Genomic DNA, 19,132 nt, shown 5'->3' with positions numbered 1-19,132 from the left:
CTAGTTGCAAAACTCACTGTGCATTTTACAGGAATGTATTGCAGCCTTAAATAATCCTACAGGCATGTATAAATATATCTCTCAAAAGTGCCATTGTTCTCAAATACACTCTATTGGTAATAGATTTCCCAAGGGTTTCTTCCTTTAAAGACGGTTGAGTTGAAAGTATTAAATTGGGTTCTTTGTTTTACAAATAAACTTTGACCATAACAGTGAACACAATAAGGCTAAACTAGCCCACTCCTGTTAAATAAGAGTTTGGCACTTACTGTTGGGAAGTGCAGTGAGCAGAATTAAGGTGACCAGATTAGAAATTTTACTTCCACCTTGTGTCCTTTTAAATTTATTTTTCTACCTGCAGTAATGCAGAATTTCATCTGTTCACATTATGAAAGTAAATATCTTTATCGGACCTATCCTTAATACTTGTACAACTCTGAGTTGGCTGTTTTACATATCTGTGTACTGACAACAGCATGAAACAAGCAGCTGTTAGTCAACTGGACAGGTTAGAGTCTGGGAGATCCAGCGCAACTGGTAGATGATGAGTGATCAATGCCAATTTATTTTGCTCTTAAAGAGGACATAACTTCAAAGAACTTACCTTTTTTTGCTTAGTTTGTGACTGTGGGAAGAAACAGGGGATCTTGCAACAAATATACTGATTCCACGTTAACGTCTTAACTCGTGAACCAGAACTGAGGCTGAACTTTATTTCTTAGGTTCCTTTCACCATTTACATTTTCTTTCTTGTGACAGAAGTATGACAAAAATAACGAATTGATGTGTTTTACATATATGTGGTCTTACAGTGTTGCTGTATGTAACAAATTCAAGTAAGTGATGACAAAGCTTTGAATCTTATGAAGTTCTTTTCCCTAATGCAACTGCAGCAAATGTTCAGTCATCAGAATAGTTAAGGTGCAACCACCAAGAGCACTAGTACTAAATAAAGGAGTAGTAAAAGCAAACAGTTTACAGTGTAAAAATCAGAGGTTTGATTTATCTGAATAAAAATGCATTGAAGAATGTGGCAACAGAGAATAGGAAATAATGAAAAAATGTAGTTCACCAGAAACACCATTCTTCAAATATACACAATGCAGCATTTTAATACACAGCAACCTGCCTTAGCCATGGAAAAAGTAAGGTTCTATTGCAATTCTAATAAAAATATAGCTTATTTACATTTCTCTGCACATACGTTTTATGAATGCTTCCTTTTGTTTCAGAACTTGTACAAAACATACAAAAAAGGTTGGCATGTTATATAAGCTACCTGCAGTAAACAACAACTGTTGTCACTTTTCTTCCACAGCAAACTGCTGTGGTTTTTTTGTTTGTTTTGTTGTTGTTTGTTTGTCTTTTCTTTACTGGGTTCAATTCCTGATACAGCCAAAGGGCTGTAAAGAGTATGTCTCAAGACCTTTCCTTTTAATGAGCAGTGGACTGCTTCTTCAACTGCAGCCACAGCTTTGGCACTTTTGCCTGCAGCATGGAGTGCACAGTATTAAAAACCAGCAGTTCTGGTAGTATTTATTAACTGAATAGTCTGAGAATAGTCTAAAATTTGAACTCATGTTCATGTTCTACATGTGATTAAAATGAGACGTACAAAAATATGCACTTGTTCTTTGTAGGCTTTAGCATAATTTTGTATCTTAAAACTAATGAAAAACTGTTTTCTAGCTTTAGATATTTTGAAATACTTTTTACCTCACAAAACAAACCAGCATTTTATTGAGAGGGGAAAAAGCAGTACAAATTATAATCCTGTTATAAATTATAACCTGGAAACATTTTTGAAAAAATGACAGGTTCATCCTAGAAGTAAGTAGCACAATATATGGACTTAACATAAAATTGGGATCAGTTTAATAAAATTGATGACCATGTGTACAAACACTATTAAAAAAAAGATACTGATCAAGTGCCACAATGGTTTCTGTGTAAAATTTGATGAAACATTGCATGGTAACCCCTCTAAGATGGAAGAGAAACATGTAAATGGCACCAATTATATAGAACATGTTTGTTTTCCTCCACTATATGACCAATTTTAAGGGAATTTGGATCCTACCAAGATTTTATATGGAAAAGAGAGGAGTCGAGGTAGTGTTCTGGGAGATAGTAATAAGAAGGTTGTTTTAGATGACGTAGGGTTTGTTTTTTACTGGATCTGATTTATTGTTGTTCTACTGTGTTTGTTCTCCTTAGAACTATGATTCAGAGAACTGAAGAACATGGATAGAATTGGATCACATGCTAGATAAGTGGGAAGTTTTCAATGCTTATTTGTCAAGCTATTCTTACTCTACTGATGACTGGATTACCTCTCTGACTGAGAAACAGTTGAGTGAAGTGTTGGTGAATATAGTTGTATCAATTACAAGATTCGACAAATGCATATTCAGTATTAGAAATTAGTTTCAGAAGTACATTTTCTGCCACAAAAATTTATTTCCAAAGACCACTATTCATCTGTGGATTATGTAGGAGTTTTCAAAACATTTTTTGTAGGATTCAGAAAATCTTAGAAATGATGAATGAAATATTTCCTTCTTGCCATGCAGTCTTAATTTCACTGGAAAAGAAAAAAACATTCCTCTTGCAGCCAAGTCAGTAAGTGATTCACAGTGAAACTGGTAGATGAAGAGGTCTGTTTTTCTTGCCTTAGTGTCAGTTGTTGTTTTCTGATGGGAGCCTGAGACTCTTGCACTTTAACTCATCCAGTGTTTTCCAGTGTTTGTAGTTATTAGCCAAGTGTTGCATCAAAACAGGCAGATGTGCAAATGCTGTAATGAACAGGAGAAACAGTATGTACACAGGCAGGAGAACAGCCCACCCTCATGTAAGATTGGTGTTTGCCTACTCTCTTTTTCCTTCAGCTGTAAGCTAATGCCAAAAGGGGAAAGATCTTTTTCAGTCTGTTTCTCCTTCAAGCAAATCCCTTAACATATGATGGCTTTATTAAAAGTTATGCTAACCACTGTGGTCTCAGTTTCTTCTGCTCAGAAGAAATACATTGCAAAAGGAAAAAAAGACCTAGATGAAAAAAAAGGTAGTTTTAAGCCATTACTCCTTCCTTCTTCACATAGACTGTCTGGTAAGTGCTCAACTTTCATAAAGCTGGTGTTGTGGTGTGCAGTTAAATGGGCTTCAGCAGCATCGTTGCTTAGATCCTGTGCTGTAGTGCTTATGTATGGGTACTGCCCCTGAAAAGGCGGACTCAAGTCCAACTTCATTTTAGTCTGTAGAAATCTCTGCCTCAGAGTAAGGAAGAAAAAAGCAGAAGTACTTACCATCCCATGCATCGAACATATCTGTTATAAAATAATCGATGAAGGAAATTTGAGACTTGGGGATGCTGCAGGTGTTCCTATCAAATACTGGCATTACAACAGGCAGACCCTTTCTCTTCTCTTCTTCAGTCTAAGAAAACAAAACTCCAGTTACCCCCTAGAGTTTTTTTCTGGCTTTCATGCTGGAGTGACAAAGGCCAGGGGATTAGATGAACTGCAGTAGGAGACTTGAGACAAACCTTGGAACCCCTGAGGTGAACAGCCTTCTTTTCATGTGCTTTATTTCATCTGGAACAGGCACTGAAATAAACATCTCTTCCCTTTCACAAGTACTCTATTACTGTAGTGCTGTGATTGCTTTTAGCTCCTGTGAGACAGAATGCTCTAATCTAGTGATTAGGGCACACCAGCTAAAAATGGAAAATGGGGTTGCAGAATCCTTTGGCAGAGGACAGGTTTGATCTTTCCATTTTCCCCCACATCTCTAATGGATGTTTCAAACCATTTGTCTTTTAAGTAAGAGGGATGTTGCTGTTGCTACTTTCTCTGCTTGTACTGGGTTATAAGATGAATAGAAATAGAGTATGCCCTTTAACTCTTTGTCCACAACTGGAAGAGCACTGGTTTTGTTGTGCTCAGTGTGGTGGAGGAGATGATCATCCCAATAGTCTTACAATTTAATTACGAAAAAGCAATTTAAGTGGTAAAGGCAGGACCTAATGCTGGAATTGGCTGCAAAGCAGTCCCCAGAATTACCAGATGAGACCAATGAAGTGCAGAAATGTTCTCAGCACCTCACATTGCTTCAGATAGGCCAGTGCCTAAGACTGGCAATTTAAAGCTAGCTTGTGGTGTCTTGGCTGCTAGGGAGATACAATGTAAGTGATCCTTGATCTTACCTAGGAAGCGATCAAATTTATTCACTGTGATTAAAATGAAATTCAGACATCTCAGGAACTAACTACTATTTTATTTCAGTAATAACTAACCATGACGTGTGATCTGAATTTAGATGCCAGGCACACCCGCCCGCTTTTCTGTCTCGTCAGTTGTAGCTGCTGATTTCTACACCATTAGTGGCAAATAAAAGCTAAGAATCTATCAGTTGCTCAAATAAAGAACTAGAAAAGTGCTTCACTTTCAGGAAGCTGCTCTATTTGTGTTAGGAAAACTGAATATTAAGAAAGTTGAGCTTCATGTTCTGTCTGGAGAGATCACATGTGATAAGCATTTACACTGCCCATGTGTCTTCATTCCTGGTCAGCCACATCATCTGCGTACCGTGAAAATAGTTCAGATGCCATCTTAGAAGACAAAGAGCCAGCCTGATGATTCAGCTGAGGGTTTTGTCAGGCATGGAACTTCATGCTCTCCGCAGGGAGGGTATTGGGACGAGAAGCTAGAATGGTGACAGTCTTGAATTTCAGCCAATTAAATTGACTAAGGTTAATCAAATAGTTTTGTTTTGGCCAGATGGAGAAAGTTGAAAGTGTAAAACCTCCTTTACATCATTCCGTACCTCAGGCGTCATGGTAAGCACACTAGCTAACTTCAGGGTAAACTCTTCTGCATGTGAGGGGCCAGTTCTGACTGGGGCTGAAAAATGTACGTCTGGACTCCATGGTGATGCCAGGCAGACCTAATCTGGAACAGCAAACCAGCCGACATGCACTTTCTTATAGAACACAACAGTCAAATTATAAAAATATACATACCTGTGCAAAATACTCCTCTGAAATCCTTCCTGCCCATTCGATACATAGCTCTAGGGGGCGGCATGGATTTGCTACATCCGCACATTTAATCATCATGCGCTTGATCAACGTCTGCTTATCTGGAAAATTCTTTATATTGGCTGTATGTTCACAGTCACTGCTGTCATTCTGTAAAAGAGAGCTGGTTACAGGAGCTGGTGGCCACTATCCCTGGTAGCAGGAGTGATGGCATTGTTATCAGTTCTATTGCACTTAGGCAGTAAGCAGGCACCCAGCCTTACACCTTCTAATTTCACAGAGAGCACCAGGAATTGTGAGGAGAAAGTGACATCTGAGAACTGCAGCCTTGCTAAGTAACTAATGATAGCCCCATTACATGTGGCAGTTGTGGAGATTCTCAGAATTAGTAGCAAAGTTTGTAAAATAAAGGAGTCACAGGCTCTTTATCAGCTAGGATGAGTTACTCTTCTCTGCATCTCAGCCTTGCCCTCATGGAACAGGACCAGGATAGGGGACACAAGCATCAACTGCAAGCTGATAAACCACCCTCACTACTGAGTGTTTAAATTTGGGGGTGCTGATGGTACAGGTCTGCTTCATTTAGAGGAGTTTCTAGAGTCTGGTTTTCATTCCCAGATGAGAAAACTGAGGCAGGGACAGGGGGCTGAACCAACTTGCACAACCAATTGTTTCTTTCACAGTAAGAAAAGCAGGTCTGTGCCATTCAGTTCCAGTATGTTTGCAAATAAAACCGCTTTCTTTGTGCTGGAGTTTGAATCCTTGGTCTGGAATACTTTTTGGTCTTAGTTACCATCTAGGATGAAGTCTCAAATAATCTATGAGGAAAATGCATGAGTGGCAGACTGACTGCAGAAAGTCTGCTTGCTAAGCAGTGAAATACCGAACTGGTTATTGACTGCTCTGGAGAGTGGGTGCAGGGCACAGAGTAGTTTTTACAAGTCCGCTGTGGCATTATCTTCTGGGTCTTGACCAGTTTAGAAGGGCACAGGTATATTAAGCTCCTTATTGAGTAATAAAAACCTCCACCTCAGCTCACCATGGCATTAACACTATTCTCAAAATAATATATTTGTGTAATTATGGCCTCCCTTCACTGCTAAATTCAACTCTTGAATCAAAAATTGAACATAAATATTTTTTACCACCATGGCTAAATTAATGTCTTTGTGGTTTATGGGGAGATACTTTGCAGTGACTTTTGCCAATTCAGGCATTAATCATCTAACTTTATGTTTAGCCGTTAATTTTTTTTCAGCATGGGTAGCCCAGCAAAGAGCTGCAAATTAACCCTGCTCCTTACCTGCTGTTCAAGATCAAAAATATGAAGAGCCACTGTTAACAATAAGGAACAGGACAACCTAATACTGAGGAAAAAAACAAGTCTGTAACACAAGTGATTACAGTGGTTGCTCTCCAACTCTTGTAGATTTTAAAATAACCTCTACTATAAACCAGGAAGATAAAGGAGAGTCAAAGAAAATGTTTTCTGTAGGTTAGAAAAGCTCATTGCAGTAGAATGTATGGAGAGCATTTAAAAGCTCTTTAGGAAGTGCTGGAACAAATGCATGCATGGGATAAAAGGGAGATTCCCAGAAATGTCTTTAGAGCTTAGAAACACCATCATTTTGGTGAGGCTTGTGCACTTAAATCCTACAGGCCAATCTGGGGATGCCAGAAAACTAAAGAGATTTTAAAAGGGTGGAGATGGAGGAAACATTTTGGAAAAACACTTCAGCTGTCAGAGAGAAAAATGAAGTATTGTGAGAAGTCCCATTTCCCAGTGAGACCTCGGAGGGCTTTTTTAGAAATTGGTGAAGCAAGCAGCTATCTGGTCCACATGTAAATACAGAGAAAACTGAGAGTGGGTAAATTCCACACCACCAACCTTCCTTTCCCCTGGGCTTTGATCTGAAGTGGGATCCCCAGCTTGGCCTGTGCCGTGAGGGCAGATCCGTGAAGCACAGCACCCGGAGATGTGCTGGGAGGGCAGAAACAGTGACAGGGGATCCCAGTGATGCCCAAACCTTGTCCCTCTGTGCCTTGGGATGTCTGACACTGGAGATGATCAGGCTAATTCAGACCCAGTGCCATGTCCAGTGAGCCCACCAGAGCTTCAAAGTGATAGGGAGTACAGTGCAAAGAGTCCAGTGAAGTTCAGCAGCATTTGTGATTTCCAGCTTAAACTGTTGGGAAAATGGAGCTCAGCAGTCTCTGAAACCAGGCCAGTTCAACTGAAGTAATGCTGTCCCTAAAGTTGTAAACCCCACAGTCCTGACTGCTTTCTGTACCCATGACACTTTACACTGCAAAAAATTCAGTTATGGGGAACTGACAGAAGCTACTTTTATTTATTTTTAATATCACTGACCTTCAATTTGCTCTGATATTTTTTCAGTGTTTCTATCAAAGTACTGTCTTCACTAAACTGTGATACATTGGTCTTTGCTTAAGTGGGTAACACTACTTTGGAGAACCCTGGCAGGTACTGAGTGCTCAACCTCAAGAGGCAACAAGACAAGGTAAAGAGGGACCTGGGTTGGGAAACTTGGAGGTGTCTTATGAAATATACCAGTCATGGAGCATTAGGGTGCATAACCAACAGGAATAAAGGCCTGGACGTCTCTTGATACAGTCAAGAATGGAGTGGAGACGTCTCAGGAAGCAATGGAGCTATTCCTTGTGGCTTGAAGGCTCCAGATTACATAAACACAGAACCATCAGGGCAGGTTCCTCAGTTACAACCCCAGGCTTAGGCAAATCCCAGTGTTTGGAGGCAGGACCATAGGCACAAGTGCCAACCTGGCTCCATGCACAGAATTTTGCATGTACAAAAGCACCCACCCACATGTTTTTTGAACACCAGATGACATTGAAACTAAGGCTTATAAAATGAAGTGTTTAAGTGACCTAAGGGCAGAGCCAGACATAGAAAACAAGAAAACAGAAATATTTTTTCACACTTTCAGGTATGAGGTCACAGATCCAATTGTGTCCTGTGGGCATTATCACAGTGCAAATTAATACAACGTGAATGAAAACAATCACAAAATGGTTGGGCTTGGAAGGGACCTCTGGAGATCATCTAGTCCAACCCAGCTGCTAAAGCAGGTTCACCTAGAGGAGATTGCACAAGAATGTGTCCAGGTGGGTTTTGAACATCTCCAGAGAAGGAGACTCCACAGCCTCTCAGAGCAGCCTGTTCCAGTGTCTGTCACCCTCATAGTAAAGAAGTTTCTCCTCATGTTTAGGTGGAACCTCCTATGCTTCAGTCTGGGCCTGTTGCCCCTCATCCTATCATTGGGCACCACTGAAAGGAGTCTGAACACTTCAGGTTGTCTTGGAAGAACTTCATTGAAATGCCTGAAGGCAGAAAGTCCTGCAAGCACTTACATGTGAGCTGGTCTCCTCAGATGCCATTGGCTTGTTGATGCTGTTCACAAATTTGTTCACATGCTCAAAGTGCTTTGTCATCTCTGTTGCCAAAACCATATCAATAATGGCCTGGCGCAACGTCCAGTAGTGATTTCTAGGAAAGAAAAATAGTTCCTGCTGACAAGTCTGCCAGACAGAGCTCTGTCCTTTCCTCGTCCCTGCCCAGACAGTGCTGCAAAACACTGCTTGGGGCCTCATCCACATAAGCTGGCACCTTCAGAGTTATGAAGAGTCTAGGGTTGGAGGGATGGACTAGATCATGCCTCTCCGGGTTCCTCTAGCTTTGAATTCCTGTATTGCTCTTTTTTCCATTATTTTTATCTAATGAAAACCAATCCTGTGAAGTCAACAAAAATTTCCAATTCAGTTTCATAATGCTGTAGCACTAAGACAACTTTTCCAGGAATGGCACCAACACATTTCCATCTAGCTGTGTGTTAGCTTGAAACTCAAATCTCATGTTATACAAAACCCAGCAGCATTATGGGGGCTAGACAAGTTCATTACCTGTTTGGAGCCAGGCCCTTTCCCTTTCAGATCCCTTTCTCTCCCACTCTGCCCCTGCAAAAGCTAGGCTGATGCAATGGGAACTGCCAGGCTATGTGCACACCCAGCAGCAGGGTGCCTCCAGCTCTCTGAGAGTTTCTGCCCAGAGAGGTGGTCGATGCCCCATCCCTGGGGACGTTCAAGGCCAGGCTGGAGGGGGCTCTGAGCAACCTGATCTAGTTGGAGATGTCCCTGCTCATGGCAGGCAGGTTGGACTAGATGACCTTTGAAGGTCCCTTCCAACCCAAACTATTCTATGATTCTTATGAATCAGCTCACTCTGTTACCACCCCTTTCTGTCCCATGTGAACGCAGCAGTGCCAGCGAGCATGAATCCACAGTATACAGAGTCTGGCTGTTTGGGGGGAAATGCATGGCCCAAAAAAGTCATTTTCAGGCTTCTGCAATGAAAAGGCAGTGGGTCAAGATGCAGCCTTGAGGCTGTCAACTAGACCATGCCAATGTAATCCATAAAAAATTATCAAACATCTCTATATGCTTCCAAAAAATACAAATTGGAGGATGGGGGAGGGGGGGAAAATTAAAGCCTTTTAAAAAATGATGTCTACATAGGATTCTGGAAGAGGTTAAATATTAATGTCTTTATTCAAATTATATTTTCTGATTTAGAAGATAGGCTCTCCATCTGCCCCAGACTAAAAATCCCTAAACAAGCAATCCACACATGCACACTCCCCTTCTCCAGCAGACCCACCTATCAATATTCTTGAAAATGTTGCATTTGCTGTCTTTAGTTGTAAGCTGAAACGCCAGTGCTGTGTGATGACTCTCTAATACAGCAGTATCGTTGTAAAGGACAGCTAATTCACTGCCTGCATTGCACAGGAAAGAGTTGGTCCGTCCAGGGTGGTCTACGTCATGAATGGTGGCAGCTATTAGTGCAGCCACCTCATCTAAATGATCAAGGCTTCCCTACAGGAAGAGAGAAAAGTTACAGTAAATAATTTCTGATAATTTCCAGGTACCCACAAACATGCAAGTGTAAGCTCGAGTGCAGGAATTCTACCTCCTTTCAATTGTTTTTCACTAACTGCACCCACTGATTACCTATTCCAAAACTTGCCCTCCCACGCTTACCCAAATCCTCTTTCCTTAATGAAGCTTTTAGCTGTGCCATCACCTAAGCAATATCGTTGCATTAAATCCTCTAATGGTGGATGGATCCTCTGATGCTGTCGTTCCACTTTGTGTGCTTGCCTGAATGACTCTGTACTGACTCTGTTCCTACACAGCTTGTGTGTTTTAGAAGAGGATAGACTAGGCTAGGATATTTCAGTTGGAAAGGACCTACAACAACCATCTAGTCCAGCTGCCTGACCACCTCAAGACTGACCAGAAGTTAAAGAGTGTTATTCAGGGCACTGTCCAAATGCCTCTTAAACACTGACAGTCCTGGGGCACTGACGACCTCTCTAGGAAGCCTGTTCCAATGCTTAGTGAAGAAATGCTTCCTAATGTCCAGTCTAAAACTCCTTGGTGCAGCTTTGAACCATTCCCACATGGTCTAACACTGGATACCTGGGAGAAGAGACAGCACCTCCCTCTCCAAAGATTTTGTGAAGCTTTATTAAAAGCTGTTACTAACAGTGAGTTACCAAGAGATAGAAAAGAGCCAGGTTTACCCCCCGCCCCACCCAACTGCTCTTGTTGCTACTTAAAAATGTAGATTCCTAATTTGTATAAACAGACTTTAGAGAAAGTCTTTCTGTGGAAAAGACTTCAAGGGCAGAGTGACTTTATGAAGCCAGGACCATTATTTAAGTAAACATCTGACTTTTGAGTGACACACATAAAATGACAAACACACCAAAATCCCAGCCCAAAGGACTCCTAGGTGGTGGTTATACCTTAACTCTCTCCTTCCTGAGAAAGAAGGCGGTAGCATGCAGGACATCCGCTGCGTGTGTGGAGTTGTGGTATGAGTTGGAGGAGTGGTAGTTGGCTTCAATCACCTGCAGCCATGCTCGCAGTGTTACTTCCGAACAGTTTAAAAACTCACAGACCCCAAACCGGGAAAAAACTTTCAAGCCCAAATACACTAATGGCCTGAAAAAACAATAGAAGAAAAAGGCACCACAGTAAAGCAGGAACTTCTGATGTTCTAAGGAGCGACAGTTTTGACAAAGAAACCAGTAAGACCTTAAAAATAAAAGGTGGGAGGAAAATGTTACACATTTTTAAATTGCACATCTATAACCTCTCAAAAGCCTGGCCAAGGTTACAAATTTTTACATCTTCCATGCTTTCAGACATTATTTTAATATGTTTGTAGAAATGGTGCAGTTGCACTACAGTTTCACTAATTCTGTGGCTTCAGAAAAAATTCTTAAAAGCTTAGGTCTTTTGTGGTTTTAGTATCTGCCAATCAATCAAAAATACATTCTTTTCTGAGGAGAAAAAGCAGACTTTGAACATGATGTGGGCACATCCCAAAGGCTTAAGACAAAAACTGACAAATTGTTGTTTCAAATAATCCTGTGACTTCAGGGGATCTAGATTTCTACTTCTGACTCTTTGAAGCTGGCAATATGTAAAGAATATTGATGCTTCTCAGAGCAGCTCTTAGCACCAGGTTACTATTTCATGTGAATTCTTCTAGCTTTGGGGGGACTGGATCACTTTCTAGAGCTGAGGCAGAAGTCTGCCATTGGTAAACCACCTCCCTTGAATTCAAAAGGCTAAGAGGCAGCAGGTAACTCTGTCTGTGTGCAGGGGCTTAATCTCTAAAATTTAATTTTGAACTCTCAAGCAGAAGCCTGCTACTTTCTTGCTTCAAGTGTAATGGGCTGGACTAAATAGAAGTGGCATGTCCTGCATCCTCCCTGCAGTGACCTCCCAGCTGGAAAGAGAACTTGAGTTCTGGTGAATATAATGCTGGGGAGGACAGTGATGAGCCTGTGTGTGAAGCAGTAAGTAGAGTAAAATCTCTAATCTTATTGGTTCTTAAAACCAAATCCACTCTGGGTTGTCATTTATTCTGCATTGCCTGTGACAGGGTCCTATCTGTCAGCCACATTTTTCTCTCCTATGAGATGATCTACAGGGCTCTTGAGCTGAGAAAGGCAGAAACAAAAGCCAATATCTGCAAATTAAAGCCAGGCAAATGAAAATTCCCAAAATGGCCATTTTCTTCAAACAGAGTACGAGAGACCTGGTAGTCTCTCCAATTCTTTGCATTTGGAATGCAAATCAGATTTCCCTGTGGATGGTGTTTATTTTTGTGGTCTGCATGACCTCAAAACTACGGGCATCTTCTTTCAGGCAAGCTTTGAAATCTTAGGCTCTTGATCCTATGACTGGTTTAGCCTCCATCCTAGATTTTTATCCCTCTAAGGAAAAGCCACAATTGCCCAAGAGCTACTTAAATCATAAGGTGACTTAGGTGAGGGAGGGGAGAGACTTGCTTTTTCCAGCATGGCCATCTGCACATCACCAGGAAAAGGAGGCATCTGTGGGACATCCAGCGTGTAACCACACCAGTGTCACCTAGACAGTGCATGGAAGCTGAGCAAAGCAAACATTGAACAAGAGACAACACTGGAGGGTTGCAGATGTTGTCAAGGAAGACAACAGTCTGCACAGGGCTCTCCATGGCCTGTACATGCATCTTGATTGACCATGATGTGTGCCTGGCTTGTTAGCTGAACAAGTGCTATCATCACACACGCGCACACACACACACACACACACACAAAGAAAGACAGCTCTTTCAGATTTGCTGTGTCTTGCTTTGGTTTTTCCAGAGCAAAGTGCTTTCTGCTACAGCTCCTCAAATTTCTTTTTTGCAGGCACCCAGGGAAAGGAGTCCCGTACCTTTTATTTGTAACAGCCTCCAACTCAAATATATTGAAGTCCCAGCTTTCCTCATTATCCAGGAGCTGTGCAATACAGGGTGGAACATCATTGATGGTGTTTGGCACTGAAAGGAGACTATGGCTCAGGTTCACATCTGTTAAAATGGAATTTGGGAATTACAACATTTCTGGATTATTTACCCCCCCATGCAGAATTCAACTTAGAAAACAACTATTTTTCAAGAAATACAACTCTTTTCCTTATATGAAAAGGTGTGTAAAAGCCTATAATGTATGTCATTTATGTTATCACAGATGATTTGGACATAAACCAAAAGATCAGTGAACATTTCTTTGACTGACAATTTTGTTTTTTCCTAGTCTGGTTTTCTATATTTTGAAATGCATTATTGTAATTATTTAAACCTGCTTTGACTCAAAAATAGAGGCAGTCTAGCACTTGTTCTGTACTCAAGACTACCATTTCCAAAGACGTACATTCCACTGCAAATTAGCTTGGAGCTCTGTCACTAGCATGTACAAAAGAAGTCACACGTGCAAAAGGAAGTTTAAAATGGTGGCTTACTCTTAGAAAACACATGCTTGTTTCCTGACAGCCTTCTCAAGCCATCCTGAAAAAGCAAGTTTATTGCAAGTTTTAGGCATAAAAACTATGCATCATTAATTGCAAAACCACTTTATGCACTTTCCTGGGTACTAAAAGCACTGCTTCTATTGTAGCCCTTCAAGCACAATCCTCGTTTTAAGGTCTTTTGAAACAGACATTAAAGGATCCAAGGAATGCTAATATGAGGTCTCCAGAAAGCATATCATCAACTATACGGTTTATTGCCCTCCTTGACCCTTTCATTGACACCTACAGGATTTCATCATTCAAATTAACCACCATAATTTATTTTTTGTCTTCTTTATATTATTTTGACAAGGTGTACATTAAAAATGGAGTAATCCATGATAAAATCTAAGTGGTCTGTCTCTGGCAGGCAGTATTGCTGCTCCTGTGACAGGACCAAAGTCAGAACCTGATTAAAATAGCCTCATTCTTACACTGGACCAGCTGTAGAGCAATCCCTCTAATCCCATCAAAGCTTCTAGGGTTTCTAAAAAGCATCTGTCCTTGAGACAAATCAGGTTGGATGATACGGTTTCTAGTTGCGACCATGTTCACTTGTTTATGAGGATGAATCACCCAATGGACTGAGATGTGGCCATCTCTCACTACATCTTGGTGCCTACTGTTGCTGGAGACGCCAAAACACTTAAGTGAAATGGTGCTGAACTACAAGTCCCCTTCCCATCCCTTGTGAAATTTTAGCAAAACAGAGCACTGAACTGCGATGTAGGACACTAGTACTAGTAATTTCGTTTTTTCTCATTTTACTCACAGTCATCAGACCTCCGACAAGATCACTTGTGTGAGGATCTTCATCTTTGGTACCTAGCTGAGGGGAGTAAAGTTCTGTTGTCCGCAGGATTTCCAGAACTCTGTCCAAGGCCTCTGCTACTGTGACAGGGCTGTTTTCCTGGGCAGCATTAATTATGTTAATAACCTGGAAGCAGATTAAAGAGGCAGGTGAGGAAGAGTGAATGGCACTTTCATCTTTTCTTATTATTTTCTTATTATTTTTTAAATTATTATCTATTTCTTATTATTTATTTATTCTTGGCTTGATTATGCTACTTCTCATTTAGCAAATGCTATGTAATTCCCCAAAACCTTTGAAGTACAACTCTGAAAATGTAGATTTGTGCTCAGATTGCCTGGTATCCATCTGCTGTTTTTAACTGGCAAATTCCTGGGAAGCAAAAGCAGAAGGGCGTGAAATATCTGAAATAATTGCAGACGGGTAGACAAAAAACTAGTTATGTCCCTGTCCTTCAGCATAGCCAGGGCCACTCAGAAGCAATCATTCAGTCCCTAGAGGAAAAAAACCCAACAAACTCCTGAATATGACACAGATATCCTGATACTGGATGTAAAGCCTTAGTTTTCATAATGTGAAGATGAAGGGCAGAGAGCAGGAACAGCTGGGCTGTGGTTGAAGGAGAAGAAGATGGCTCTTCTTTGCCTCCCACTTTGTGTCTCAGCCGCATCTGGGAATGCAGCAATGACACAGCAGCACTGAGGACTGCTCCTGGCATTGCCAGGACTGAGAGGGAGAAAGCCCAAGTGGTGTCTTCTGCAGCAAGCAGAAGCTGCTGTGGGGACACTACAGGCCTCTGTACAGGTGCCTTTGGGGAGAAGAAATAGGAAAGAAGTCGACTGCTATAACAGACACGGTGGTGCTGGGAAGTAAAGAGCTTGATGATAGAAAGAGAAGATGGGGAGAGAGGAAAAAATTGTTTGAGGGTGACAGATGGCAGACACCCTGCTTTGCAGGACAAGAGATTGTGCAGCTGGTTTGCGACAACAGAGTTTGTATAACATGGATAGTGAAGAAAAGACTGCAGGGAAGTGTGGGGACAGAATATGATGCAGGTGTTATCTCCACTGCATGCTATTTTATAAATATCAACGGTAAAAGCAAAGGTAAGACTGGATGCACACATATCCTCCTACGCATGCACAGCCCAACAGAGCGGGGTCCCCTTCCTGCCATAAGCAGTGCCTCTAGCAATGACACCCTTTTCTCCTTTTTAATATTCTTCCTTATGGCTAGGATTTGGAATGAGTTTATGAGAGGCAGAAAGAGGCATGAAAAAAAATTGATTTATATTATTTTGTTAAACACAAGGTGCAGGGAAACCTATGTTTCTCCTGCCACAAGCTACTTACTTCCCAATGACAGTGACTCCAAACTCTGTGTTTGTGGAAAAGGCAGCGCTTGGGACTCACCTTTGTGATAGGAGCTTCTATTGTCATTGAGTGGATTCTTGCCATGGATGAGTACCGTCGGGTCTGTAAACTTGCAGCTGCCATTAAAGAGAGCATCGTTTACATTCCTCAGAGTGTAAACGGGATGACAGCATTTAAAGAGTGCAGAAGGCTGTCTTTGGGGAAGAGCATGGCAGAATCTACTCTCATCTCTCATTTCTCCCATGTCTCCCCTCTGCGATTTCTTGCTTTACTGTTTCATCACTTGCACTGTTGCTTACCTCCTTTGCAGCCACCCCTCGCTTCTGTCAGTTTTTCCATCCATCCTTCACTTCAGCTGTACTAAAATTAAGTTATATGTAAGCTATATTATACTTCATGCCCCGTACCTGCTACTCTCCCTTTGTTTGCAACGGGTCTCTGTCAGACATGGCTCCTCCTGTGAGAGTGTGTATGTCCCTCATCTCAGTGATATGGCTGCTCTAATGAAAGTTGTTCTCACTCCCCATAAGTTGTGCTTTTCTCACTACGTACTGGGGCAGAAAGAAATCCCTGCTACCACTGTCCCAGCCCTAGCAAGCAGTCAGAAATGGGATAAGGAACAGAAGTACTGCTGTCAAGTAACCAGCAGCAATAGATACCTTCACGTCTCACACTCATGAAACCAAAATACTGTTTGATCAGCTCAAGCCGCACCTTTCTAAGAGAAGTGGAACTAATGCTTCACCATGCACTTTTTTAGCAGGATGCCCCCATCCCATGGCACAGCCACTCCTCCTCTGTGAGGGCACTCTGTGCTGCTGTGCACTGTATAGTGGTGCCGGGGCACTGTTTTACAAATCAGAATAAAGAAATTTTACAGCAGTTATAAAAAAAATGGGATAATAGCTGTGAATCTGTCTGGTTCCTCTTTCATTCTGCATTTTTATTGCCTAGGGCAACTCTGTTCTTTATTGATAACATAATTCTTGACAGTTAACTTTCTTACCATCACTACTTTGAGATGTTATTAACTTAACATCAGTTGGGTCTTTTCTTCTGTTCTTGCATTTGCAGGAATGGGATTCTGTAAATATAAACCAAAAGCTTTAAAAATCTGTCAAATAAGACTTCTACAGAGTCTCCTCTATCTAAAATTCTGAACGTTGAATTAAATTGCCTTAATGACACCACATAAACGGGGGAAATATTGTAATCTCTGCACATTAAAACACGGGACTCAGTGGCTGTTAATTTACAGCAACTTGTCTAAAGTCACCTGAAAAGCTGTTTCACAAGGTAAGCCAAGATGCCTTATGGAACAGGAGACTCACTTCAACTAACTTTAGCTGCCTAAAAGCAGTAGTCTTTCAGGCTTTGTCTAAGGTAGTTGTCAAAGGTCCTGCTTTAGGAGAGAAGTCTCAGGCAGGTGGGTTGAACCCCTCCTGCAAGTCCCTTTTGCTCTCCACCAACCACTGAATAAGCCTGAGTTTAACTGCCTAGAAATGTATCCAAATGTGAAAAATCCTGTCTCAGTCTACACCCTTCCAGCCCAAGCACAATTCAGACTCTGACAGCTTTTGGTCTTACTTGCAGTATTTTTTATGTATCCAGCATACTGAGAATGATTGTAAACAACCAATTCAATTGCTGTGAAAACTAACCATGCACCAAGCTGTCATTCTCAAAACTGCCATTTGGTAAGGTAAGAGAAATTATCACATCCAGACAAATGCAAAAGGTGGATGAAGTGCCTGGAAAGAGCCTAAAAATAGAGAAGAGATGAGATGAGATGAGATGAGAAGAAGAGAAGAGAAGAGAAGAGAAGAGAAGAGAAGAGAAGAGAAGAGAAGAGAAGGAACAAGAGAAGACAAGAAAGAAGAGCAAGGAAAGGAGAGGAAAGGAGAGGTAAGGAGAGGAAAGAAGAGGAAAGGTTAGTCTTAATTGTTTTCTTTACCACAGATTTACAAGACAGCTTGGGTCATCTTAGTTTGTTGTAGTCCAGACTGGAGAAACTGAAAGTACTTTCCACTGTCGACACCTAAGAGCAGGGCATAACTAATGCATGTTAAATTATTTTATTTATTTATTATTTTGATAGGACTTCTCTTTCAAACCCCTTTCCTGCATTACCATTTGGAAGAGTTTAACATAAAGCACTTGAGTGGGAGCAAACATTTACATATGAAGATAGCTGCGAGTGGCAGTAACTGACAAGACAACTCTCCTTGGAAACTTTGGAAACTTTGCTAGTGCTAGCTGGAGAGTCACAGCTGCATAAAAGCTACTCTGTGCCACACTACAATTTCAGCTGAAAATCTTTAAATGCCTAAATAATAAATTTTCCTTCACCTGGTGACCCAAATGTCTCCCCATCTAGATTTTTTACAAATCACACCACTGCAAAAAGCACAATAAGCATGGATTATTTTTCTACACTCATCACATACTGGTATATGCCCATGGCTCTGGGAATTTATTCTTGGTGCACAACCACAGACCGCAGGGAAGGATAACCTACACCACATCCATGTGACTGTGAGTTTGTCCAATTTCACTGCACCACAGTCATCAACATGGCTTCATGAGAGGTCACTTCCCAGTCTTGCCAAAATCTCTCACAATAATGAGCAAAACTAAGTGCCCCACATAATCTGTAAAACACATTAGTAAGCTAGTAACAATGTCTTAACTGGTAACTAGTTCTTCAGTTTAATTCATGAGTGTTCTCACCTTCCTGTTTGCAGGAAAGAAAAAGTGACAAAGAAAAACTGCATTTATTACAGGGACACAGCTGCAGCAGTTTAACACACTATGGATCAGTTCTGATGGCAGTAATGGTAATGAGAACCGCAAATTGCACATATTGTCTCTTCTCTCCCTTGCCCATTATTATTTGGTATCACAAAGCTCTCCAATGCTTGTACATATCCTCATGTTGCTTGAAAAAGCAGATGATGTCAAACAGTCACTTCCCATGCTCTTGGTATGTTATAGCCTCCTCTCATGTGAAAATCAGAAGCTGCCTGACATTGCAAAGCAACATTTTCTAGAGATACACAGCGAAAAGAGTCTGGAGTGCCAGCAAGTAACAGGGCATGAGAACCTCTTCACTCAGGATAACACAGCAGTGCTGCACCTGGCTCAGATCACTAGAGTCACAAGCTTAAAACTGGCCCTTTTTCAGGGAAAAGTGTTATTCCAAACATTACACAGAAGTAGTGATTATCCCCTTATACTCCACACTTTAATCAAAAGCTATCTGCGGAAGATACTGAGAGCCTGAACGTGCTGTCTGCAAGCGAGCAAACCTCTCCAAGACACAGGGCAAGGGTTGTGTAGACACCCTGCAACAGCTCAGCGCTGACTGGACGTGACTAGCTCTAACCTGGACACCACAGACAACCATCCTAGCCCTATACTGAGCCAAACCAAAGGCCTGCTGACAGGTCCTAATCTTGGGAACATGAGGGCAGATCTGCCGGC

At 41.4% G+C, this 19,132-nt stretch overlaps 1 protein-coding gene across 2 annotated transcripts in view; it reads right to left on the bottom strand.

Moving 5' to 3' along the window:
• Positions 1 to 2,679: 2,679 nt before the first annotated feature.
• PDE8B (phosphodiesterase 8B) overlaps positions 2,680 to 19,132 on the bottom strand; it is a 76,767-nt gene continuing 60,314 nt past the window's right edge. For both annotated transcript variants that reach the window (XM_065655762.1, XM_065655763.1), the window contains exons 12-22: positions 16,656 to 16,733; positions 15,689 to 15,765; positions 14,238 to 14,402; positions 13,418 to 13,463; positions 12,851 to 12,986; positions 10,885 to 11,083; positions 9,732 to 9,949; positions 8,429 to 8,564; positions 5,018 to 5,185; positions 3,303 to 3,432; positions 2,680 to 2,795 (exon numbers count right to left, since the gene is read on the bottom strand). In XM_065655762.1, the coding sequence (XP_065511834.1) occupies positions 2,680 to 2,795; positions 3,303 to 3,432; positions 5,018 to 5,185; positions 8,429 to 8,564; positions 9,732 to 9,949; positions 10,885 to 11,083; positions 12,851 to 12,986; positions 13,418 to 13,463; positions 14,238 to 14,402; positions 15,689 to 15,765; positions 16,656 to 16,733 (1,469 nt within the window). The remainder of the gene's footprint in view (positions 2,796 to 3,302; positions 3,433 to 5,017; positions 5,186 to 8,428; positions 8,565 to 9,731; positions 9,950 to 10,884; positions 11,084 to 12,850; positions 12,987 to 13,417; positions 13,464 to 14,237; positions 14,403 to 15,688; positions 15,766 to 16,655; positions 16,734 to 19,132) is intronic.

The sequence above is a fragment of the Caloenas nicobarica genome, chromosome Z (genome assembly GCF_036013445.1).
Source record: "Caloenas nicobarica isolate bCalNic1 chromosome Z, bCalNic1.hap1, whole genome shotgun sequence".
NCBI classification, from domain to species: domain Eukaryota; kingdom Metazoa; phylum Chordata; class Aves; order Columbiformes; family Columbidae; genus Caloenas; species Caloenas nicobarica.
Note: the sequence above shows the minus strand (reverse complement) of the source record. Positions and strands in the feature narration are given on the sequence as shown.